This window comes from Ostrea edulis, chromosome 9 (assembly GCF_947568905.1).
Source record: "Ostrea edulis chromosome 9, xbOstEdul1.1, whole genome shotgun sequence".
NCBI classification, from domain to species: Eukaryota; Metazoa; Mollusca; class Bivalvia; order Ostreida; family Ostreidae; genus Ostrea; species Ostrea edulis.
This window is the reverse complement of record NC_079172.1, coordinates 36,254,900-36,282,507: the sequence shown is the minus strand read 5'-3', so window position 1 is coordinate 36,282,507 and position 27,608 is coordinate 36,254,900. Positions and strand designations below refer to the sequence as shown.

Genomic DNA, 27,608 nt, shown 5'->3' with positions numbered 1-27,608 from the left:
TGGTTGTCATCTTTGATTGACTGTAATATTTTAGTGACAGTCAACATTGCTCTAATATTTTGAGGGATATTATCTATAGTTCATACTTTAGAACTTATATACTTAAGGGCTCTTTTTGCTAGGAACGGCTCATATATCATTTTGTAGCAAATAAATACATTTAATTGTCTGAGTGTTCTCGCTTATCCCCTATAATACAAACAGGACATATAAATACATTTAATTGTCTGAGTGTTCTCGCTTATCCCCTATAATATAAACAGGACATTTAAATACATTTAATCGTCTGAGTGTTCTCGCTTATCCCCTATAATATAAACAGGACATTTAAATACATTTAATTGTCTGAGTGTTCTCGCTTATCCCCTATAATATAAACAGGACATTTAATTGTCTGAGTGTTCTCGCTTATCCCCTATAATACAAACAGGACATTTACACCGTGTGAACTTTGTAATTTCCATTATATACAATACTAGTTTAGGGTCTTTTTTTTATCAGGTTGAAAGGTCAAGTATATGTTTGAATAATGTATTAATTGCAAGTATTTAAACATGAAAGGATGAATGCTTACAAAAATAGTGGTAAATATTTTATGATACAAACATTTTGTCGTTGTTCAGGAGTTGATGGTGGTAAATATTTTACGATGCAAACATTTTGTCGTTGTTCAGGAGTTGATGGCAGTAAATATTTTACGATACAAATGTTTTGTCATTGTTCAGGAGTTGATGGTGGTAAATATTTGATGATACATACTTTTTGTCATTGTTCAGGAGGAGAAGTTGGAGTTACTGAAGCTATTGGAGAGGGTCCCCATCCCCATTAAAGAGAGCATCGAGGAAGCCAGCGCCAAGGTAGACAAATCTCGTAAACGTCAGCCAAAAAATATATTAAATTATTATGTCGGAAATTCATAGCATTATTCATGTTTTGATATTGAATTCAATATGATACATGTACAGTGTATTGATTTTGCCTAAATGATTAAAAAAAGCAGAGAGAAATGTGTTCACGATACAAGGTGCTGCTTTTATTAGTAACAATTTTAAAACTCGGTGTAATACACAGTAGTCTGTTTTCATTCCTCAGGTGAACGTATTGCTTCAAGCCTACATCTCTCAGCTGAAGTTGGAGGGCTTTGCTTTGATGTCTGATATGGTGTTTGTGACTCAGTCAGCAGGGCGCCTGATGAGGGCCATATTTGAGATTGTGTTGCACAGAGGCTGGGCACAGCTTGCTGACAAGGCCCTCGCCCTGTGTAAGATGGTCAACAAACGCATGTAAGTCAAATCTTTTTAAAAAACGGGTCTCTCAAAACGGGTACAGACATGTCATACTGAACTGATCAACACGATAATCATCATTACTGTAGCTATCCTACACCAAAGATTTCAATAGATCAAGGGATTCTCCTAGTATTTTGACAAAATGTACAGTAAAACACACATATAATAAACATCCTTATCACGCGGTGATATTCCCCTACAGCAATGTAAGGAAAATAATGAACATTTTATATGAGATACATGAGGTTTGGTTTTACATGTAACAAACTGTTTTTTGCTGGTCCTGGAAGTTCACTATAACTGTGTATTACTGTATATTGATGTTTGGTTATAATGAACTTATTTTCACTGGCCCGGTAGGTTTTTTCCATTATAGTAAAGGAAAATTATCTCTGTACAGTATGTTTGTACATTAATTTTGTAGAGTATAGATAAGATAAGTTTTATTCCAATTTTTACATATTTTTAGTATATACATGTATTTGTACAATTTATTATGAACAAAATAATTACTTTTGATTGAGATTGATATACCGAAGTTCAACTGTACATTATTTTGTACAGTATATTTGTAGGTTATTTTGTACGTCTGATGAATTTTATTTGAACCCCTGTAGGTGGCAGAGTATGTGTCCCCTGCGACAGTTCAGTGACAAGAAGATGCCAATCGAAGTCATCAAGAAAATTGAGAAGAAAAATTTCCCCTTCGAACGTCTGTATGATCTGGATCCACTGGAAATTGGGGAGTTTATTCGAGTCCCGAAAAGTGGGAAGACCATCCATAAATATGTCCATCTGTTTCCTAAACTGGAACTGTCCGTACATGTCCAGCCGATTACGAGAGCCACACTTAGGGTGGAACTCACCATTACACCAGACTTTCAGTGGGATGAAAAAGTTCATGGATCTTCTGAAGTAAGACGAAATTCGGGCTGTGTTATTTTTTGTATGGTTTAGGCTTCATTATCTCTAGGTGATTATGTTTAGGCTGTAATACATGTATGTCTAAGCGGCTACAGGTACTTAAAAGATCCATCGGTTTAAAGTCTTGTTTCCACTTTCTAGAATAAACGCGTTATATAAATACGAATTTCACTACAGATAGTATGTTTTGTATTGTACAGGCGTTCTGGATCTATAATAAACACTACAGATGGTATGTTTTATTGTTTTAATGTTTTATATTATTTAGGCGTTCTGGATCCTTGTGGAGGATGTTGATAGTGAAGTTATCCTTCATCACGAGTATTTCCTACTCAAAAGGTATGAGTCCAAAAAAATTCATCTGTGATTTATTCTGTTAAAATGGCATCCATCATTGATGGCAGATATTCAGAGTTCTTACATTTGATGCATGGATTAATTTGATATTTTTTTTTATTCCAAAAAACCCAAAACATTATAATAGTTTTGTAAATTAGGTATGTACAATGTTGTTGAGATTTTGCACAAGATTACAGTTTGACAAGGATTTATGATGACAAGCTTCATTATAGTGAATAGTTCTAGTGGGAATCGAGGTCAGTTTGTCTGGTTCTTTATTGTTTATGAAATATCAAAGCAGTAAAATGTCTAGGTTACAAGTTATCAGCCTCAGTGTTGAAATCATAGTTACTCTGATGCTTGTCAGTCAGAGAAACATTTCCACGAATATCATGGCCAATCAGGAACAGAGATGAAGTTAGGCTGCAGTTCTTGTGTTCACAGGTCACATGTACGTTCAGACTTAATGACCTACATGTAGATATCACTAATGTAGATTTGTATATATGCAGTGTATGCGGAGGAATAATGTTAGATGCATGCTTATACATTACAATCAAGGATGGATTTTTTTTGTCTCTTCAGTAAATTTTCCCAGGATGAGCATGTTGTTAAGTTCTTTGTCCCTGTCTTTGAGCCGCTTCCCCCTCAGTACTTCATCAGAGTGGTGTCCGACCGGTGGATAGGTAAGTCACTTAACTATAACTAGTAATGTGTATCATTCATTTAACTACAACCGATAATGTGTATCATTCATTTAATTATAACCGACAATGTGTATCACTATCATTCATTTAAGAAATGAACATCACTTTTGAGCTGTTCATGGTCAGTATGAACGGATTTGGATTTGAGTTAAATGAATGATACACATTGTCAGTTATAGTTAAATATTTATATTACAAATCACATTTTCCTCTATGAACCAACCAATTTCAGCGCGCGACACAATCCGTTCACATTGACTATGAACGGATTATGAACTAGCTTAAAGCATGCGACCGAGAGAGCGGAATGGTTTGAAAAAAATAGAACATCTGTTACAAAGATCTCGCAAATCACACCTTTGGATTAAGATTGTAAACTTACGTGGATTATCATCCCAATCTTGCAGTCTCCTACCTCCAAAATACAGTGCACCTTGCAATGTTGATAAAAGCTAAAAGGCAGGGCGAGACGAAATGTGACGTCATGTCTATGTGTTGACGTACGTTACAATAACTACTGTGACAGAGGCTAGGAGTTCGTTTTATGCAACAAAATAGAAGCAATGTAAACAAACGGTGCTTTAGTAAATGAATATAAATATAAGAAATGAACATCACCTTTGAGCTGTTCATGGTCAATATGAACGGATTTGGATTTGAGGCAAATTCTCTATAACCGACAATGTGTATCACTATCATTCATTTAACTGTAACCAATGTGTATCATTCACTAAGCTTTAACTGATGACTTTATCAGTCACTTAATTAGAACTGATGACTTTATCAGTCGGTATTTATATAAATGAGTTGTTTTGATCAGTTGATGTTTTCTTTTTTAGGGGCGGAGACACAGCTACCAGTCTCATTCCGTCACCTGATTCTTCCGGAGAAGTATCCCCCGCCCACAGAGCTACTGGACCTGCAACCACTCCCTGTGTCTGCCCTAAGAAGCCCAGCCTTTGAAGGCCTCTACAGCGACAAGTTCCCATTCTTCAACCCAATCCAGACCCAGGGTAAGGAATTTACTTGTGTAGCAGAAAGATGAAATTGACAAAAAATGAGATGAGGGCAGAAATTTCCAATTTACAGTACAGTGCCTACAGAGTGAACTGTCTTCAAACTTGATATTTGCAAGCTTGGTAGAGATGAATTGTTATTCAAAAGTATGTACTGTAAGGAAAAAACAATTTTAGATTTCTTTCATAAACATTTTTATACATGTATATTTATAGACATGTATGTGTGTTGATTTTGTAAATTTTTGGACCTTTAAACAAGCATGTACCTGTTTGCTTTACAAATGTGTCTGTATGTTTTACAAATGTGTCTGTATGTTTCACAAAGATGTGTCTGTATGTTTCACAAGTATGTGTCTATGTTTCACAAGTATGTGTCTATATTTCACAAGTATGTGTCTATATTTCACAAGTATGTGTCTATGTTTCACAAACATTTACCTGTATGTTTCAGTGTTTAATGCTGTGTACAACACCAATGAGAATGTCTTTATTGGGGCTCCCACGGGGAGTGGTAAAACAATCTGTGGGGAGTTTGCCATACTGAGGATGTTCTCCCAGAATCCGGATGGTCGCTGTGTATATGTCACCCCACTGGAGCCCCTAGCCCAGCAGGTAATGTCACACATTTGATTTCTTTGGGTGGATGACTATCTGCAGAGTTTGCCTAGCAGATAATGTTACACTTGATTTCTGTGGGTGGATGACTATCTGCAGAGTTTGCCTAGCAGGTAATGTTACACTTGATTTCTGTGGGTGGATGACTATCTGCAGAGTTTGCCCAGCAGGTAATGTTACACTTGATTTCTGTGGGTGGATGACTATCTGCAGAGTTTGGTAGTTTTGTAAACAGCCCTGTCTTGTGTTTTAATTGTGAAATAATCAGAAGTACTGTCAAATCTGTATATACATGTAACAGTCACTTGTGGAAACCAGTAAAAGAAACCTTTATTGGGAGGTGACCTCTGAATAGAGGTTCACTTTCCCACCGAAATGTATTCCAGAATTTGTTGGTTCTGTGTTTTGCAATACTACATGATATACAGTAAAAACTGCCATAGCGACCCACTGTATTAAGCGACTCACTGTCGTATGTGACCATAAAAAGTTCCCCCCAAGACGTTACTCTATATATTATACCTGTATTAAACGACCACCTGTCTGACGCGACCAACGACCATGATTTTTACAACCTTTTCGTGTATTTTCACGAAATTTTACCTCTACTTAACGACTGTGCATTTTTCTATTACAACGTGATTATTACTTTCGATTTCGGTTGAGCCGACTATTCTGGGAATTATCGCCCCTAACACTTTCGTTTTCAAACGCACGACTATTCTGGAAATTATCGCCCCTAACACTTTCATTTTAATACGCACAGTTTGGCGGTGATGTTGTTTTGTCGTCCCTCTGAATAAATTATTATACCCAAGCTGTAAACAAGCAGTGTCGTGTGTGGTTAATTAATAAAATCCGAGTAGTTGTTTATTTAACAAAATCAAGGAATCAAGGCCGGTGTATTTGAAGGTGTGAATTTCGACAAACTTTAAGAAGTGCCGAGTAGGCTAGATCGGAAATGAAAATCTATCACTTGTTATACCATTATGTTCAACAGAGTGAAAATTTTGTCCGATTGTGATATAAATCAGGTAAATATTATGCTTAGGACTGAAATTTTAAACGGAGTATTCGCAGTTTGCCTGCATGAGATACTCGAGGTTTCCAGAATAATGACCGGAACTAGCGGCTCACTACGACATACATGTATCCCGAGTATTTGACACGTCCGAGTTCAAGAAAGTTGCCTGCATTAGTTCTAAGCTTAAAAGATTTGCTGTGCATGTACAATGTATATTGTAATTTATTCAATGTTTCACAAATTGAATAAGGGCTGTTCCAGAAATTATCAAATGGGGGGGTCGGGCGGCAAATGATATTTTTTTGTGTGAGTGGTCGTATTTTTTCATATTTTATTTGGTCCGTGGTTGGACTGTTAAAAAAATATTTATTATGGGTAGTGGGTGGTTTCTATTGTTTTATTTTGTGCCACGTGGGTGTTGAGTTTTCAGAATAATTTTATTGTCGCTCTTGTCGTGTTGGTTACAAAACGTCGGAGGGAAAATTGAAAACGTGCTTTCGAAATCGGAAATCAGAAGTAACATAGAACTATTCGAGTTGTCGCTCTTTGCAGCGCATAACTTTCCATTACGGCACTCTTCAAACTAGAGGCGCGTTTAGTAGGGTCCCTTTGGATGTGATGTCGGCGAACTCTGTTCTGTAGATTATTACAGTTTACAGTGCATCGATTTTGGGAATATTTTGAAACCAATAGGTATTCCGTTTTCTAATAAAAATTGGCAAACCTTAGTTGATTTATACGAGGGTACCGATGTGTTATATTTATCAGTCGGTGTGATGGTGATATAGAGTCCTCCGGGCACGGGCTCCATTAGAAGACGAACGATTCGTGGAAAAACATATCCATACCCATTTCATGATAATAGCATCGTTTGGACTCCCAATCTTTCCAACATTCCCGCCATAGATGCCTTTGATTGTTGATGTGACATCGTTTCTTCAGAACTACTGTGATACAATGTCGCACAGGCATTACCGCGTCATTGACTAGAATGTTTGTCCCGAAAACCTCGCGAGATTTGTACCGTTTTCATTTTTAAAAATATTTTTGTGGTGGGTCTGGTTAGTTTTTTTTTAATTAGATGGGTCATTGTAAAATGAGTTTATTAATTTGATGGGTCATGGGGTAATTTTTTATTTTTTTTTTATGGGTGCTTGGTATATACTAAAGGTGCCTCCCGACCCCCCAATGTATTTATTTCTGGAATAGCCCTAACATATTTCCAGCATGTAGGCCTATTGTACAAAAGGAGACGCATTCACTTCACCATTTGCTTTCTTACCACAAGCATTGCATTTTTTAGTTACATGGTACAAGTAGGCTATACATAAATACCCTTTACAACAAAGTGTTTAAGTTTTAGAAAATTTACATGCAGTTTATAAATAAGTTATAAATCTCGTGCAAATGTGTAATATGAAATGCATGCAAAGTTTATCATTCTTAAATAGATTAAATGTAATTTTTGATGAATAATAAATTATGATACAATACATTGTATTCTAGATTTTTATCTACAGTGTATTAATAATTTTATTTTACAACTATTAAAATCGTACTTGATATTCTTAATGATAAATTCCAAATACATGTAGTCATTTTCTCCATTGTACAAATTATTTGCGAAATTTTATCCATTAACTGCGGAAAATAGGGAACCTGTATTAAGAGACCACCTGTCATATGTGACCTTTTTTCCATTCTCCTTTGGACGGTCTCTTAATACAGGTTTGACTGTATTCTGTACATGTAAAGGCATGATAATTATTGAATGCTTCAATTCATGTACTTGTCTTTGAATAAAATTGAAATTTGAACGTTTCAATTTATGGATAGGAAGGCAAAATTGCATGAAAATTTTGAAGTTTTAATTTTTTATACGCCCGTCTTTAGACAGGACGTATTATGGTACAGCGATGTCTGTCCGTCCATCCGTACAAGTTTTCTCTTTATAATTTCATTTCCCTTTCACATATCATGCTGAAACTTGCTGTGTAGCTTCTTTGTGGGTCACTCTAGACCATACTGCAATTTTGATCCATTTCGACCTTTTTTCCAGGAGTTTTGCCCCTTTATTTGGAAATAATTATTATATGGAGGGTACATAATTTGTCCACCCTACTCCTTCTACAGTTTTCAAGTGAGAGCCCTCTTATTTTGTGGAGTGTTTGTATGGGTATTGAAGATGTGCATGTGGGATGGATTTTGATTTTCTACAATTTTTGAGAAAATTACAGGTTGTTGAACTTAGTCTATTTGGAAATTAATGTTCTATGGAGGGTACATAATTTGTCTACCCTACTCCTCACACAGTTTTCAAGTGAGGACCTTATTTTGTGGAGTGTTTGTATGGGTATTGAAGATGTGCATGTGGGATGGAATTTGATTTTCTACAATTTTTGAGAAAATTACAGGTTGTTGAACTAGTCTATTTGAAAATTAATATTCTATGGAGGGTACATAATTTGTCCGCCCAACTCCTCCCACAGTTTTCAAGTGAGGACCATCTTATATTGTGGAGTGTTTGTATAGGTATTGAAGATGTGCATCTGGGGAAGGATTTTGATTTTCTTCCATTTTTAAAAAAATTACAGGTTGTTGAACTTGGTCCATTTTGAAGAAATCTAAATTTTTAAGTTAAGACCCTTTGTTGATATGAAAGTTTGTCACAGCCTCATGATGGCTGATAATACCTGAAGCAAAGTTATACAAATTATAGCACAAGAAAAACACCCTATGTAAGCATTTCACGGGCGTATTATGTACCGTTTGCGGTACTCTTGTTATTTTCTGTAATCTTTCACAAAACTTGACTCGAGACATTTTCTACCATTCCATTTGAACACCCTTGGTTTAGTTTATATTATGAGCTGTTGTTAAAAACTAAAGCAGTAGAGTGTTCAGTAGTTGAATTGTGTACCCAATCATACAAAATAAAGGTATTTAAACCAATTATTTTCGCTTGATCTCTCCATGCCACACCAACATCGTTTATATTATAACAGTGGATTCAGAAACCATCTCATTGTACATTTTAAATAAGACCCCCGGATGTGAGTCATGGGTCATGACAAGTCAAAATGGCCACTAAAGGCAGGGTAAAACAGCAGTGTGATGTGAAATTTTGTGACCGTTGACCACGTCATGCAGGTGACTGCTATATAGAGTTACGATATATCGGAAATTTTATCGGAAGGAAATAAAATGACAGCTGAATAAAGATGAAATTTATGACAAGTTTGAGTGTATTATCTATGTATCACACCTATCCTGTGGTCAGTCCATGCTTCTACTGAAACACTTCAAACTTAAATGTGAATGTAAATTTTTTCATTGCTTTCATCAGGTTTACACGGAATGGACAGCTAAGTTTGGAGGACAGCTGGGGAAAAAGGTGGTCCTTCTCACCGGGGAAACAGGGACTGACCTTAAACTGTTAGCAAAGGTAAGGTCAAATGTCAAACAGGAGGAAATGTGAACATCACAATTCATGCATTTTTGATATGAAGAACTTGGTGTAAATTAGTGATAAATAAGTTAGAGAATTTTGATTTTACAAAAAAGGATTTGCACAAATTAAAAGTGATATTGATAAGTAATTTTGTGAATTTATAGTACATATCATGTATGAAGTAATTTGGCTTTTGTAGGGAAACATCATCATTAGTACTCCAGAGATCTGGGACGTGTTGTCACGGCGATGGAAGGTCAGGAAGAATGTACAGAGTGTCAACCTCTTTGTTGTGGATGAGCTTCATCTGATCGGTCAGGAGGTTGGGGTAAGTAGTTGATAGAATTTTCAGTGCAAGATGTTGGTGATGCAAATTCATGAATATATTTTAGGAACATTAAATAATAGTTTATGAAGAATGATTCTAAAATTTTCTGTCACTTTTAGTCTCTTCTTGTGGAGGGTTTACTAATTTTTGAAGTGCGAACCACTAGAGAGTGAATTAGCAGTAAATTCTGATTAGAAGAGAAGCTTACTTTTAACAGTGGCTAATTGAGTGGCTGTGTAGTGTGAGGGTTCAAGTCCCACTTGTGCATTGGAAACCCGAGACATAAAGCTAAGTGGTGACTGCTCCTTTACTAACGCTCGGCAGTTAGAAATGAGAGCTATGGGTCGATCACATGAGACCTTAAAAAACAAAGCCTCACATTGCAGCTGAGACACAATAAATAATCCTCACTGCTAAGGCCCTGAGCACTGTGCATATTAGGTCATGATTTGTGACACTTTGCGTGCAGCTGTTAGCTTTTCAGTTTGTGTGAAGAATTCTTAAGAAATGTAAAAAGAGAGAAAATATAGCTGTGTTCCTTCTCTGTATTTTCAACCAGTGCTGGAGTTGGTATGAGAAATTTACTCATATAACTAATTGTGTCGCCTGCGTTACGCAGTGGCGACATATAGGGATCACTATCCATCGTCCTGCGTCGTCGTCTGGCATCGTCGTCGTCACAAAAAATTTCTGTCACAGTTTTCTCAAGAACCACATGGGGCAACTCCCTGATATTTGGCACAGAGCATCAGTGTGGCCAACTGTATTGTGTAAGACATTTTCGAATCTGTCGCTTATCAACTTCCTGTTTGCCGGGACTTAGAATTTTTTACAGCAAAAAAATTTCTGTCACAGTTTTCTCAAAAACCACATGGGGCAACTCCCTGATATTTGGCACAGAGCATCACTGTGGCCAACTGTATTGTGTAAGACATTTTCGAATCTGTTGCTTATCAACTTCCTGTTTAGTGACAAAAACCATTTCAATAATTTACTTTTTCAACATTATACGTGATATATTACATATAGAATGAACTAGCAGGCGACACATGTCTTTCGGGGAAGACTTAATACTGCGTTTGATTGTGGTTGCATTTTTAGTTACTGCTGGAGTTTGTATGAGAAATTTACTCATTTAACTGTGTCAAATGTGATTGTGATTGTATTTTTAGCCGGTGCTGGAGGTAATATGCTCGAGGATGAGGTATATGTCCACTCACTTAGAACACACGATACGTGTCGTGGCTCTCAGCTCTTCCATCTCCAACGCTAAGGATGTCTCCCAGTGGCTGGGCTGTACTCCCACAGGGTTCTTCAACTTCCATCCCAACGTCAGACCAGTCCCTCTGGAGCTTCACATACAGGTGAGAAAGGCGGGGTGGCTCAAAAATGGGAAATAGGAGATTGGAGGAAACAGAAATATGGGGGGGGGGGGGGGGGGGGATTTTGTTGGCGTGATGGCACATAGGCATGTAAATGAGAGATTGAAGGAAACAAAATTTTGGATTTTATTTTTGCTTCTTGAAAGCAGAAAACTTTCATTGATTCAGAATGGGCTTATCATGTCACAGTCAAAAGCTGAAAAATATACAGTAGATGTGGTAGGACAATATGAAATGCATGCACTTAAATAATACATGTATATATATTCTCATGTAACATGTACTTCCATGTAGAAGTGTGTTAGTTTTCGTTAAAATTTGAAAGGTAAAAAATTTCAATGAATTTTGACATGATGATATATTATATGCCTTCAGAATACAGAGAAATCTGTGTATTGATAAGGATTGTACGGTGCATGATTTTTGTTTTAGAACTTATTAACTTTACAGATTGAAGAATACTACAGTGGAACCCCGTTATTACGTTCCCCCTTTATTACATTAGTCCGCATATTACGTTGGAATTTCAAAGCACAAAACCATTTCTTAACAAACCTATATAAAATAGACCTCGTTATTACGTTGTCCTAAAATGCCGGGACTCGGTATTACGTTGTAAAAATTCCGACAAAAACGTAATAAACCCCTAATTATTCAATAGTGATTCTCAAAATAATAAGCCATTCACACCTTGACTGCCTGAGGCAGTCACCACGTAAATTTTCTGGTCTGTTTGGGGATTAGAGACACTTGACTGATCACGCTTCGATAAATCTAGCGACATCAATACAGGTGAATGCCCCGTATAGAAGCCAGTGATAAACAATTAAATAATGTTTATTTAGAAATTGTACTCTAAGAAATTTACTTCATTTTTCATATTTTGATAATCAAAGAAATAATTTCTCAACCAACTGCGTGTTCAGCATAGTGTGATTACCTTCGCTATTAAAACTTTATTCACGGACAGCTTTGGTACCAAACTAGAAAGACAAGATTTATCGTAGCAATGTTACAACCGCCTGGGTAACTGCTTGGACATAGGTGACTAAAGGTGTTCAATTAAAAAAAATTGTTCGCTGTTTGGACATGCAGCTTGGGTGTTCGTAAATCTTGTCCATACATACACCAATCTATCAGCCGATTCGTGCACGGCATTTACCTCAGTGAATATTTTAAAATCCCTTGATGCGCACGTGATTTTAGTGCCATCATTTAGCGTTATAAATGAAATCTTCGTGCATCATTATATTTTTTTATGTGGATTGCGCTTAAATTGTTCTCCGTGCATGTTTATCGTTGGTGAGAAGTGTGCAAGTGTTGGGTATCGTGTGCGTTTTGTGTCTATAGTTTTGTTGTTTTTTGGGTGGGATTTTTTTTTATTGTGTTGTGTATTGTGTAATTAGAGAACTTAATAAAAACGATGTTTTGTTATTTTTTAATACGAATGTTGAATACGAACCGGAACGAGTTATTGAGAGAAATTTACATGAACGCATTGTTTTAAAGTTGAACAAAATGGCGGTCCAAACAAATGCAGAAAAAGCAACGTTTATCAAAACATCCTTATGTATCCTACACCGAAATAAAGAAAAGGGATAAGAACATGAAGAATTACGGACATTAAAGATAAGATGTAAATAAAAGAAAGTATCATATTCTTTTAAACAAAGAAACAGTAAAGATATATTCACATACCCCTTCACGGAGTACCAACGGACGATATACAATTTCTAAATGATATTTTTAACGGATTTAACTGGGAACGTTTATTACGTTGCCCCCGGTATTACGTTATTTTATCGTGACAAAATGGAAAACGTAATAACGGGGTTGCACTGTACAAGAATGATTAAAGAAGGTTTTTAAAACCACAAAAAGATTTAGAAATGTTAATAATGGAGTTCATCAATTTTCTTCCAGGGTTTCAACATCAGCCACAATCTGTCTCGAATAATCGCCATGGCAAAGCCTACATATCAAGCCATCCTTCGTCACTCGCCACGGAAACCAGTTATTGTGTTTGTGCCATCAAGGAAACAGACGAGGTTGACTGCTATCGACATTTTGACCTTCAGCGCTGCAGAGATTCAGGTGGACACGGACACCCCTAGGAGTCGTTTCCTTCACGTGAAGGAAGAAGACATTCAGCCTTTCCTAGAGAAAATCTCTGACAAGGTGACTTGAGGAAAAATTCTTAAATTAATTGATTAAAAGATTTAACTTCATTTATCATCGGATTTTTGTCAGACTTGTAAATATGGTACAATAAGTGCTGTGAAATATTGCTCAGGACGTTGAATTTAATCTGTACTTTTTGATTTTTAGACCCTGAAGGAAACGCTTAGCAATGGAGTGGGGTACCTACATGAAGGTCTGACGGACATCGAGAGGAAGGCGGTGGAGAATCTATTTTCTAGTGGTGCAGTGCAGGTGTTGGTGGCCTCTAGGAGCCTCTCCTGGGGGATGAGTGTGTCCGCCTATCTGGTCATCGTCATGGACACGCAGTACTACGACGGAAAAACTCACTCGTAAGTTTCTGACCTTTGAAGGAGAAAGCCCATAGCATTCATACCAAACAATAAAAAAAAATATCAATGTGATCAGTTGTGGTGTGTCATGACATTATCTGAACCATTTCAAGGTCAACTGGAGAAAAGGTGTGAAATTGTAATTCTAGTTGAAGATTATAATTCTTGTTAGGGCTTCATCTTTGCAGTGTTATAAGAATATATGCTCATTCTTGACAGGGAGGACTATTATGATCTTTAAGTGGTCAAGGTCTGGATTTCATATTTCCCTCTTATTCATTGCTTAATAAAGCATGGATTTTAGATTTATATAATGTGGTGTGGAAACATGCATTTTGAATATATGAACTACATGTAGATTGAATGGACCTACAAGAGGTTTTAGTCCTATCAGAACACCTGTAGTTTGTATCGCTGAGAAGAGAAGTACCTTACAATAATTTCTTTTTACAGATATGAGGATTACCCTGTCCCAGATGTTCTACAGATGGTCGGGAGATCAAACCGACCCCTCATTGATCAGGAAGGTCAGTAAATATACCTGTCAGGTGGTTTCAGACATTGAAGTGACAATTTCCTCAGATTTGATTTATACAGTGAAATAACTGATGTCATCACATTTGATATACAGTAAATACTGATGTCATCACACTTAGTATACACAGTGAAATAACTGATGTCTGTAATCTACAGGGAAAGCGTTAATTATGTGCCAGAGCTCAAAGAAAGAATTCTTCAAGAAATTCCTCTATGAACCTCTGCCTGTAGAGGTAAGCTTCTGATTTTGTAGTGAACATTTTTCATCATCTTTTATCACTGGTCATTTATCAACGAGTCATCTGCCTGATCCGTTGTATATACAGAGATCTGCCTGATCCGTTGTATATATAGAGATCTGCCTGATCCATTGTATATACAGAGACACTTTGGATTTTGGGCTGTGTAAACTGTCACTGTTCAATGTTTGGATGAGTGGAGACACTTCTGTTTTGGGGCTGTATGAATTTGCATTGTGTGGATGAGTTGAGTGACTATAGTTTTGGGGATGTGTAAACTTCTTTCCACAGTTTTTAGCTCACCTGAGCTGAAAGCTCAAGTGAGCTTTTCTGATCGCTTTTTGTCTGTCGTCTGTCTGTCTGTCCGTCTGTCTGTTAAACATTTACATTTTCAACTTCTTCTCCAAAACCACTGGGCCAATTTTAACCAATGTTGGCACAAATCATCCTTGGGTGAAGGGGATTCAAAATTGTTCAAATGAGGGCCAACCCCCTATCCAAGGGGAGATAATAGCAAATCAGTAAAAATACACTGAAAATTTTTTAAAATCTTCTTCTCCAGAACCAGTAAGCCAATTTCATTCAAACTTAATGCAAATCATCCTTAGTTGAAGGGAATTCAAAATTGTTCAAATTAAGGGCCAGGTTCTCTTCAAAGGGGAGATAATCACAAAAGTGTAAAAATAGGGTGGGGTCATTTAAAAATCTTCTTCTCATGAGCCACTGTACCAGTATAGTTAAAATTTACGTGGAAGTTTGCTGACATAATGGAGATTCAAGTTTGTTCATATCATGGCCCCCAGGGATCGGTTGGCGCCACAATCTTCTTCTCAAGAACCATTGAGCCAGAAGAGTTCAAATTTACATGGAAGCTTCCTGACATAATGCAGATTCAAGTTTGTTCATATCATGGCCCCCGGGGGTCAGGTGGGGCCACACTAGGGGAAACCATATTTTATATGTGTGTATATAGGAAAAATCTTTAAAAATCTTCTTCTCAAGAACCATTGAGCCAGAAGAGTTCAAATTTACATGAAAGCTTTATGACATAGTGCAGATTCAGATTTGTTCATATCATAGCCCCCAGGGGTCGGGTGGGGCCACACTAAGTGAAATCATATTTTATGTGTTTATATAGGAAAAATCTTTTAAAATCTTCTTCTCAAGAACCATTGAGCCAGAAGAGTTCAAATTTACATGGAAGCTTCCTGACATAATGCAGATTCAAGTTTGTTCATATCATGGCCCCCAGGGGTCGGGTGGGGCCACAATAGGGGAAACCATATTTTATATGTGTTTATATAGGAAAAATCTTTTAAAATCTTCTTCTCAAGAACCATTGAGCCAGAAGAGTTCAACTTTACATGGAAGCTTCCTGACATAATGCAGATTCAAGTTTGTTCATATCATGGCCCCTGGGGGTCGGGTGGGGCCACACTAGGGGAAACCACATTTTATATGTATTTATATTATATAGGAAAAATATTCTTCTCAAAAACCATTGAGCCAGAAGAGTTCAAATTTACATCGAAGTTTCCTGACATAGTTCAGATTCAAGTTTGAAGCTTTATGACATAGTTCAAATTCAAGTTTGTTGAAATCATGGCCCCCGGGGTGTCAGGTTTTGCCACAATAAGGGAAACCGTATTTCATATGTGTAATTATATGATAAATTTTTAAAAATCTTCTTCTCAAGAACTACTGTGCCAAAAAAGTTGAAACATACATGGAACCTTTATGACATAATGCAGTTTCAAGTTTGTTCAAATCATGATCTCTGGGGGTCAGGTATGTCCACAATAGGGGAAACCGTTTTTCATATGTGTTAATGTAAGATAATTAATCTTTAAAAATCTTTTTCTCAAAAACCACTGTGCCAGAAAAGTTGAAATTTACATGGAACCTTTATGACATAGTGCAGGTTCAAGTTTGTTCAAATCATGGCTCCCGGGGGTCGGGGTGGGTCCACAATAGGGGAAACTGTATTTCATATGTCTTAATATAGGAAATCTTCTTCTCAAGAACGACTGTGCCAGAAAAGTTGAAATTTACATGGAAGCTTTATGACATAGTTCAGATTAAGAACATCTGAGCCAGAAGTATTTCAATGTACCTGAACCTCCCCAACATAGTGCAGAATCAAGTTTCTTAAAATCTGACATGATTCCTGAAAAGTTAATGGAATAACAATGGGAAATTCATTTTCCATGTGTTAAAGTGACTCAGGTGAGCGATGTGGCCCATGGGCCTCTTGTTAAGTGAAGATCTTTTTTTTTTTTTTTTTTATACAGAGTGTTTGCATGTGTAGTGAAGATGTGCATGTGGCAAGGATTTGATTTTCTTAATTTTTTTTGGAAAAAATTTCACATAGTTAAACTTGGTCTTTTTTGAGGAAATATTATAAAGTGAGTGCTTGGTTTGTCCCTCTAACTCCTCTCACAGTTTTAATGTTAGGGCCTTTGTAAACAACTTTGAAGATGTGCATGTTGCAGTGATTTTGATTCTCAGCAATCATATTGTTGTCTTGATGAGGTAGGTTTTTGCCATGTTTGCTAATCAATGTCACAAAACAAACATCTTATAATAAAAACACCCTATACAACCTTCTCACAGGCGTATTGTATGTACCGCTTGCCATCCTCTTTTATGTTTGGTTTCTGTTTTTTGTGTTTTTACGTATTGTTTGTATTCATGTACAGAGTCACTTGGACCACTGTCTACATGACCACTTTAATGCTGAGGTGGTGACAAAGACCATAGAAAATAAGCAGGATGCGGTGGACTATCTGACATGGACCTTCTTATACAGGAGAATGACACAGAACCCCAACTATTACAATCTGCAAGGTTGGTCATCATAAAAAAAGAAAAGATAATCAGTCCCCATAATATTCATTCCCTCACCAGATGGCACATTATGCAAACTTCACGTACACCTCTGTCAATGCTTGGAATTGTGTGACAAACACATGATATAAACAATCATTCTCTGGGGTTTTTTCCTCCCTTGAAAAGTTCTGGCAACAGGTTTTTTTCAGTGCCCACTGACACTTTCTTAAGTACATTTTCACCAGTTAGCTGTTTGTCTCTTATCGTATTTTTTAGAGCCTGTTTTACTTTCTATTCCATGTAATATAATTGTTTACATCAAATTTCCACCATGTCCTACATTATAATTACAAAGTAGTTCCAAATATAGGTTCAGAAAACAACAATTTTAAACAATTTACAGTAAGTATCAATTTAATTGCACCAAAAGCATCTCATAATATGACTAAATATTTGATTCCAAACAATAATGACGCACATTAAAAACTGTTAAAAGATTTCTGTAAGATGCTGTTGACAGAGGTGTAGTGTCCATAGCATAGAGAATGCATAATATTAAGATCAAAGTAAGGCAATTTAAAACACATGCGACAGAAAAACAATATTTAAAAAATTGTCTAAAAACTTGTACCTTCAAATATGCAATACATGGTTTGTTGATCCTGATGTTGATGAAATCCTGAGAATTGTAATGTGGTGTTTTGAATTTCTGATGAGATGGAGTCTGTTTTTGTTGTAGGTGTCACTCATAGACATTTATCAGACCACCTGTCTGAGGTTGTAGAAAACACGGTGTCTGATCTGGAACAGTCCAAGGTAATTACCTGTCTGTCTGTTCCTCTAGTCTTCCATCCCTTGAAGATGGCCTACTTTTAGATTTTGACAATTTTAAGTTCTATTTCTCCATTTTCCCTAGTCTTGTGTGAGATTGGTGCAGCAATTAAGAGATTTAATTTTTCTTTTCTGTAGTGTATCAGTATTGAAGATGAAATGGACATGACACCATTGAACTTGGGCATGATTGCCGCCTACTACTACATTAACTACACCACAATAGGTAAGTTATATATATTGTACATGTATGTGTATACTGTGATGGTATAGAATGTTTGATCTCAGTTCAGTTTGACATGCTGGGAAATGTTGTTGGCTCTTGGTGAATGAAAACATTTCTGCCAAAATTAAAATCGCCAGTTTTCCATCAGTGTAAGTTCTAGGCAATTATAATTGTGTTAGTTAAAATGAAAATCAAAAGTGTGAATATACCAGATTACGTGTGATTAAATTATGTAGTGTAGGCTATTAGCGTTGCATGACTTTCTGAATGTCATGGAGGACCAGAAATCAGTGTATTATTTTTTGTCACAGAAACATTCAGTCTGTCCCTGAACAACAAGACAAAGATAAAGGGTCTGCTGGAGATCATCTCTAACGCAGCCGAGTACGAGGATGTACCCATTAGGCATCACGAGGAAGCCATATTGAAATCGGTCAGTATAAAATCGTGTCATAAGATACCCATCAGGCACCACGAGGAAGCCATATTGAAATCGGTCAGTATAAAATCGTGTCATAAGATACCCATCAGGCACCACGAAGAAGCCATATTGAAATTGGTCAGTATAAAATCATGTCATAAGATACCCATCAGGCACCACGAGGAAGCCATATTGAAATCGGTCAGTATAAAATCATGTCATAAGAACGGCTATTCAAGCAACATGTCTACAGTACATGGATATTGTGTCTTCATTTAGTGGTGCATGAAGTTTGCATGTTAGAGCCAAAATCCAAATGATATGGGTAAATGTGGGTAACTTAATACTTTAAATCTTATAGAAACCGAATTATTTGTATTATTCTACTGTTGGAGTAAAAGCCACACCCTCCAGGGGGATTGTATCTAGCAACGGAAATCATTACTTGACTGCAGATGATGTTGTAAAAAAGAAATGTCACATACGTCATTGATGCACGTATGGTTCACTGTAGTTTGGAGAAAAAATTTTGCGCGTTTAAAATAAATGCAGTCTGCCATGCATAACTGCAACATTTTGAATGAAATTGATTGATTACGAGAAACAAACGATAATCGGCAGCATGGCAGTTACCTACATGCACCATATAACTATGGTAGAAAAGCAACATTCTGAACTTCTTAATTTTTATTAAAAAATTTTCTTGTTACTTGTTTACAAGAAAATCAAGGTAAAACAGTCTTCACGAAAACATTTAAAACTTGCTGGCCAGTAGGACCAGTGAACAGTCTGAATTTACTGGCCCACAGTGAAATTTACTGGCCCCCCAAATTTTCAAAGCAAATGTTTATCACATACATTATGGATTATATTGTCAAATTGTACAATAATTTACTGAACCTTTATCAGATATGATTATTACTCATATTCATATCCACCCTAAGACATCCTTCCTGTCAATACCAGAAAAATAACATCGTATACAATATTTTCTCGCTGACTCTTCACCCGCAAACAAAACTACAAATTCGCGTATTTTTCACAAACATGAAAAAAGCCCGAGTGCACCTTAGGAAGTCGTCTTATTTACCAACATTAAATGTAAACGATTGATTAATTCTATAAACTATAGAAATTGCATAGAATCAGAGATAATTGCAATTGATGAAGTTCATTTTAATTGGACAATGCAATAAAGCAGCAATTACCGGTGTGCGGTGTGATGCAGAGCGCGGCCGTTTTTGTTGTTTCGACAAGTTGTTCGTTGAATATTCACGTGATTAACGTACAGGTTATCATCCTGATAATTTGAAGTATAGTTATTGTTCTTTACTTTAAAAAATAAACAAACCACGATGTCCAAGCACTTACTTGTCGATTTATTTTTATTTTGATGGTAAATTTATGCAAATAAGACATTTAGATTATGTAAATCCAACATTTTATTTAATGTGACTTACAAAAAGTCTACAAGCCCATCGGACTTCTTGATTTATTATTTTCACTGACCCGACTGTAAAATCCACTGGCCTCGGTCTTCGGACCACTGAGTTTTCGTGAAGACTGCTAAAATAAAAATTAAGTAAGCTGAATTTTGTGCTTTGTTATATGCGTCTATTAAATGTGTAATAAAACAAACAGTGCATGTTGTTAAGAGTAACATTGAAAAACTTTCACCTCTAGAAACCTTTTCCCAACAGTGGCAACATCTTGGTTGACAATGGTTTTCTCGGGATGAAAATTTTCAGTATCACCTTCCACTACATGCGCTACATACATGTGTTTGTGTTATTTTCTGGTACTAAAGATTTGTAATTGATGGTTTTACTTGTAAATAGCTTTATTTGGTTATATATACTGATTTGTTTTATGAAATTTAGCTGTCCAGTCGCCTACCAAACAAGCTATCCAACCAGAAATACAACGATCCGCACGTAAAGACGAATCTCATGTTACAGGCGCATCTGTCGCGCATGCAGCTGTCAGCGGAACTCCAGTCGGATACAGAGGAAGTCCTCAGCAAGGTAAGATAGAGCTGGCAGTTTGTGTGCAGGTGGTGAAAAATGTACATGGAGGATTACAGTTTGATAGTTGGAATTCAACAAAATTTCATATTTTAAAAAGATTTAACAGACTTGTATTTGTGTTGTATAAATGATTTCTGAAGATTAAATCTTTTGCTTGAGTCTTAATATTTGCGATGTTTTGTTTCATTAGGCCATCCGTCTGATCCAAGCTTGTGTGGACGTACTGAGTAGCAATGGTTGGCTTAGCCCCGCCCTGGCAGCCATGGAGCTAGCTCAGATGGTGACCCAGGCCATGTGGGGCAAGGACTCGTATCTTAAACAGCTCCCCCACTTTACTCAGGACCTCATCAAAAAGTGTCAGGAAAAGGTAAGATTTTTAATAAACAGTTTTCTTACATGTTACCTCCACAAAAGATGTTGGGGAAAAGTCCCCATCATTTTTATATCTGGTCCCCATCTTGGTATTTGATCCTTTTCTTGGAATGTGATCCCTTTCCTGGTATCTGGCCTATCTGCTGGTGTCTGGTCCCCTTCTGTTACCTGGTTCCCCACTGGGTATCTGATTCCCTTCATGGTATCTGGTCTCTTTCCTATTATCTGCCTCTCCCCCAGTATTTGGTTCTCCTGTCTCCTATTATTTGCCCCTGTAGTATTTGGTTCTTCTGGTACCCCTCAAGTTACCTTACACACACACACATATATATATATACAGTGGAGCCTCGGTAATCCGGACGCCATTAATCCGGACGCTTCACCTTTCGGACGATTTTTCTAGGGAACGGATTTTTATACATTATTTTGCATCATTAATCCGGAAATTCGCGTTCCGGATCCGGACAGTCACTTTTTACTACAAAACGTTATTATGCATTGAAAATTGTACCGTTAATCCGGACGGTAATTTTGTTTAGGGAAGGTCTGTGTCGGACAATTTTAGCAAGGCGTCAATTATAAAGAAAACAAGCCAAACTGTCTAATTGAAGCGACTACCTGTACCCTGTCAACACCTCCTATAGTATTAGGTGGTGTGTGATGATATGTCAGTTAGATAGCACGTCCGATCGAGACATTGTACTGCTAATTTTCGCACATAAGATCTTTATTGTGTGTAATGTTGGATCTTGTAATTAAATCTGTAGCATATTATTTTATAGTTTTGATCAATAGCCTAATAGCATTAATAAATTAAACATCATGCCGTAATGATAATTTTTTAACTGCTACACATATTAATTGTACTGATTCGTAAATTGATTATCGGCTTATGCAAATCTAAAGAGTGTAGAATATAGTTCTAGATTCTGGATTTTATACTGTTGATTGGCGTGAAATATACATGTATGTTCATGAACAAGTATATGTAGTAAGTTTTTAACGTTTAGAATGTCACACATGTAGAATGTACCTGTGTACGATTGATTCTTGTTACGATGTTGTAGAGCTTTATTGCTTTCGAATTTTTAAACTCTGGGTAGAAGTGAGAAAATTATCATTTTAAGGAAAAGGACAATTAAATTTTGTATGTACCTGTAATGTTAGTTTCACCCGAGTTTTGTTCCGTTATTATCGCATCATGAAAATAATAGGTGCGCGTGGCTAGATCAAAGCAGTAGTAGGTCTTGATATTATGAACTTAAATGATTTTTGTTCTCCCGATATTGTCTTGGATAATTATAGAATAAGAAATATAAACTCTGGCAGATTGAATTTTGGTTAAAGAATGTTGTCAACTGACATGATAATCACAAAATTTTTATATCAACATTAGACGATGAAGATTGTTTTAACAGACCGCCGTCAATTGTAACAGATGGAAATTACTGGGCTCGTTAAGAAGTAAAAATGTGATGAAATGTTTGAAATGTAAATTATTATGTTAGTTACTAATGATTCATTTACTTATAGTTACATAAAGTGCTTCATTATTTGTTTTAGTGCATACGGTAAACAGTTTTGTATATTTATTTGTAGGGCTCATATATATGTACAATGTAAGCACAAACAAATACACTGAACACGTACATTAAATTTTAGTCCTTTGAAATACATGTAAATGTTAACATCATAATAATTTATTTACTAATGCAAATGGTCAAATCCAATGATAGAATGTGTTTAATTTGCTATGCATCAATAAAGTAGGCATATATTGGTTACTTATGTAAAGATAGAAAATATGCGATTCAATTATCCGGACGCTTCATTTATCCGGACGATTTTGCTGGGAACCAAAGTGTCCGGATTAACGAGGTTCCACTGTATATAATATGTATATTAATATTAATGTTAATATATAATAATAACCAAATTATTAATGATAAAATTCCTTTGAAAACACCATTGCCCGTATAAATCTATGTTTAATGTTTAATGCATGTTTTCAGGTATTTGTCTGTTTTAATCTTGATTAGTATATTCTGAATATATCAACTATTTGGTTGTCAATGAAATCAATCAATCAATTATATTATGTCATGGAGCCTCTTGATAGAATTCCAGGTTACCCAATAAACTTAAATCAAACCCTTGCTTTGAAGAAAATTGATACATGTACTAGAATTAAATATACCATTTATTAATTTTGTACAATCTTATTTATAACAGTTATTAGTGCTTCATCATATGGTGGGCACCCTATTGTGGTCGCTCTCTGTCCGTCTGTACATCCATCATCAGTCCGTCAGCACTTTCTATGGCTCTCAATGATTTAAATTTCCCGAAGAAAATTTTCGTAGATTTCATGCATGATACTTGGATTATGCAGCCGAAGATCTCTTTTGATTTTCAGATTTATTGGCTTTGTCTATACAGAGTTATGGGACTAGGATTTTTTTTAATTGAGGTTAGCTCCTGATGGTTATATTCATTGCAGGGCCCTTTCTGATTTGCCAGTTTTCTAGTTTTAATGATATTATTATGCAAGTTTTAGTTTAGAAATTGATATAAAGGAGAAAAATCAATATTTAAAAAAATATATAAAAGTGGTATGTCATTAAGAATGTACATAGTCATAAATAATTCTGTTTATATTAGAATCGTAAAAGTGAAATGTTCAGTTTGCATATAAAATATTCATTTGGATCTGACACAAACAAAAAACTCCATTTTTCACTTTTGATTTCTTGCAAGAACTTTTGCATAATGTTGACTCAAGATCATCAGGTTTGGAGAGCAAGTTTAGAATTTCACAATTTCCAGAATTTAATGCAGAATCCTTCAGTTGACTAATGTTTTTATTTGCCTGATGCAAAGTGATGACATCAGAACTGGTAGAGAAGTGGTCCTCTTCATTCTCTCTATCACAGGAGTATTCCAGTTCAAGTCCAGGAAATCTGTATCGCGTGTTCTAAATAATTTTCATCGATTTTCACAAGATCATTAAATTCACAACCAATCAATTTATGTGAGAGCTTCAGTACTGCTGGAGAAGCATCTTTATATTCCTTCTCCTGTAACACCGACAACTGCTTCAATAGATCAGGTTCACTTACTGTAGACAACTGCTTCAATAGATCAGGTCCACTTACTGTAGACAACTGCTTCAATAGATCACTTACAGCAGACAACTGCTTCAATAGATCAGGTCCACTTACAGCAGACAACTGCTTCAATAGATCAGGTTCACTTACAGCAAACAACTGCTTCAATAGATCAGGTTCACTTACAGCAGACAACTGCTTCAATAGATCAGGTTCACTTACAGCAGACAACTGCTTCAATAGATCACTTACAGCAGACAACTGCTTCAATAGATCACTTACAGCAGACAACTGCTTCAATAGATCACTTACAGCAGACAACTGCTTCAATAGATCAGGTCCACTTACAGCAGACAACTGCTTCAATAGATCAGGTCCACTTACAGCAGACAACTGCTTCAATAGATCACTTACAGCAGACAACTGCTTCAATAGATCACTTACAGCAGACAACTGCTTCAATAGATCACTTACAGCAGACAACTGCTTCAATAGATCAGGTCCACTTACAGCAGACAACTGCTTCAATAGATCAGGTTCACTTACAGCAGACAACTGCTTCAATAGATCAGGTCCACTTACAGCAGACAACTGCTTCAATAGATCAGGTTCACTTACAGCAGACAACTGCTTCAATAGATCAGGTCTACTTACAGCAGACAACTGCTTCAGTAGATCACTTACAGCAGACAACTGCTTCAATAGATCAGGTTCACTTACAGCAGACAACTGCTTCAATAGATCACTTACAGCAGACAACTGCTTCAATAGATCAGGTCCACTTACAGCAGACAACTGCTTCAATAGATCAGGTTCACTTACAGCAGACAACTGCTTCAATAGATCACTTACAGCAGACAACTGCTTCAATAGATCAGGTCCACTTACAGCAGACAACTGCTTCAATAGATCACTTACTGTAGACAACTGCTTCAATAGATCAGGTCCACTTACAGCAGACAACTGCTTCAATAGATCACTTACTGTAGACAACTGCTTCAATAGATCAGGTCCACTTACAGCAGACAACTGCTTCAATAGATCACTTACAGCAGACATCTGCTTCAATTGATCAGGTCCACCTACAGCAGACAGGGGGGAGGGTTGTTTTGTTGCTTTGTTGACTTGTGTGGAATAAACTCGTGAAAAGTTCAAATACTGACAAGCTGGAAAAAAAAATGTTCAAAATCAGAAAATGAGATTAAAACTAGATTGAAATAATTTTATTGCTGATATGAATTTGACTGATGTATAGCTCTCGGTTATGACCAAGAAAACTAAGAAATGAGTGAGGGGGAAAGGCCCATGGGCCACATTGCTAACCTTGAGCTACTGCATTTTATCACATAAAACATTTAATCCCAATTATACCCACCCCTCTCTAGCTGTCGGTTCAGGTGAACTAAAGAGTTTTGATTATTGAGTTGTGTGTACTGATCTGACTGTTTCAAAAGAGTGTGAATTTTTGTAGAAAATTGAGAGCATTTTTGACGTAATGGAGATGGAGGATGATGAGAGAAATGAACTTCTTCAGCTTACTGAGGAACAAATGGCCGATGTGGCGAGGTTCTGTAACAAGTACCCCAACATTGAGATGTCATTTGAGGTCCAGGAAAAAGAAACCATTCACAGGTAAAGGAAAGGCTCTGTGTGATGGGGGTTGGGGGGTTGGGTTAATGGTCAACTCATCAATTCCATCAGAATGACTTTTGGTCAACCTTGAATTGACATTTTGACTAGATGTACATTATACTTGTATTTAGCAGTAAATTGACTGATTCAAAATAATTATACCTGTACTTACCTGCAAATTGACTGATTCAAACTAATTACACCTGCATTTACCTGTAAATTGACTGATTCAAACTAATTATACCTGTTTTCATCTGTCAATTGACTGATTCCAACTAATTATACCTGTAAATTGATTGATTCAAATATTTACGCCTGCATTTACCTGTAAATTGACCAATCCAAACTATCTTTACTCGTATTTAATGGATTTCACCTTATGATTTTAACGTATTTTTGTTACATTTGTTAATTTTAAAAATGCCAATTTTTGTTGAATTTCATTAACACTCTTAATGACTTTCTGATTTCTTTTAAACTTTAAGCCTTCCATTCACATTGATTCTATAAGTATTTCACATCCCATTGTATTAATGCTTGCTGTTATGAATATAATTATAATATGTTAATTCTAAATCTGAATTTTTTTTTTTATTTCAGTGGTTCCTCTGTCAATGTGCTGGTGTCTCTAGAAAGAGAAGATGAATTAGTGGGACAAGTAGTGGCTCCTTTCTTCCCTCAGGTAAGGAATGGGGAGAGAGAAAAAATGAGAGGGGGGGGAGAGAAAAAGGAAGAAATAGAAGGGAAAAGAATGCATATTTTAATTTTTATTGATCTTTAAATATGCATTCACAATGATTTGATTAAGAAATTCAATGCAAAACTTAACAGTCCTTGGCATCATAAACAATTATATAAAAACTGTATTATTTAAAAAAAAAACTAGTTTTTTCCCTGCTAGAAAAATATTCAGGTTTGAATGAAATTCTAGTGTAATACTGAAATATTTTCTTTGTTTTAAACACGCAAAGGTGGGTGCATTATTTTGGTTGTCTAAAAAATTATTCTGATAATATATAGAGGGTCCTTAAATACTTTAAAATTAATCAGATCTACAGCTTTATGTTGATATCACCTACATCTAGTTCACAGCAGTAGACATAGTTTTATCTAGATAATCATCTTCCTCTAGTTCACAGCAGTAGACAGAGTTTTATCTAGATAATCATCTTCCTCTAGTTCACAGCAGTAGACAGAGTTTTATCTAGATAATCATCTTCCTCTAGTTCACAGCAATGGACAGAGTTTGATCTAGATATCAGGTTGCTAATATCAGTTGACTGGGCCACTGCCAATCCCTAAAACATTTGAAAGAATGAAAATGTGCACTCTATCATTCACAGTGAAATGTTATGAAGACTTGTGTGTTTAAATAAAATAAATTATTTTCAGACAGGAGACTTGTGTGTTTAAATAAAATAAATTATTTTCAGACATGAGACTTGTGTGTTTAAATAAAAGAAATTATTTTCTCACTAGAGACTTTTGTGTTTAAATAAAAGAAAATATTATCTCACTAGAGACTTGTGTGTTTTATAGATAAACTAAGTTATTTTCAGACAGGAGACTTGTGTGTTTAAGTAAAAGAAATTATTTTCTGACAGGAGACTAATGTATGTTAATTGTTTAAATAAAAGAAATTATTATCTGACTGGGGACCTGTGTGTTTAAATGAAAGAAAATATTATCTGACCAGAGACTTGTTACTCAAACATAGATAAAAATTTGTGGCATTCCACCTTTAAATAAGCTGTCACAGTCTTAATAAGAGGGAAAGA

At 36.0% G+C, this 27,608-nt stretch overlaps 1 protein-coding gene across 1 annotated transcript in view; it reads left to right on the top strand.

Annotated features, from left to right (window-relative positions):
- The window catches only part of LOC125657764 (U5 small nuclear ribonucleoprotein 200 kDa helicase-like), a 59,214-nt gene that overhangs the window by 30,209 nt on the left and 1,397 nt on the right, over positions 1-27,608 (top strand). Inside the window, exons 23-44 of the mRNA XM_056149023.1 lie at positions 777-857; positions 1,093-1,283; positions 1,907-2,204; positions 2,482-2,552; positions 3,138-3,238; positions 4,099-4,272; positions 4,730-4,890; positions 9,264-9,362; positions 9,568-9,696; positions 10,869-11,060; positions 13,002-13,256; positions 13,407-13,609; positions 14,063-14,136; positions 14,303-14,379; positions 17,085-17,232; positions 17,954-18,030; positions 18,184-18,271; positions 18,583-18,704; positions 20,573-20,716; positions 20,910-21,086; positions 25,670-25,830; positions 26,431-26,512. Of these exons, the coding sequence (XP_056004998.1) occupies positions 777-857; positions 1,093-1,283; positions 1,907-2,204; positions 2,482-2,552; positions 3,138-3,238; positions 4,099-4,272; positions 4,730-4,890; positions 9,264-9,362; positions 9,568-9,696; positions 10,869-11,060; positions 13,002-13,256; positions 13,407-13,609; positions 14,063-14,136; positions 14,303-14,379; positions 17,085-17,232; positions 17,954-18,030; positions 18,184-18,271; positions 18,583-18,704; positions 20,573-20,716; positions 20,910-21,086; positions 25,670-25,830; positions 26,431-26,512 (3,105 nt within the window). The remainder of the gene's footprint in view (positions 1-776; positions 858-1,092; positions 1,284-1,906; positions 2,205-2,481; positions 2,553-3,137; positions 3,239-4,098; positions 4,273-4,729; positions 4,891-9,263; positions 9,363-9,567; positions 9,697-10,868; positions 11,061-13,001; positions 13,257-13,406; positions 13,610-14,062; positions 14,137-14,302; positions 14,380-17,084; positions 17,233-17,953; positions 18,031-18,183; positions 18,272-18,582; positions 18,705-20,572; positions 20,717-20,909; positions 21,087-25,669; positions 25,831-26,430; positions 26,513-27,608) is intronic.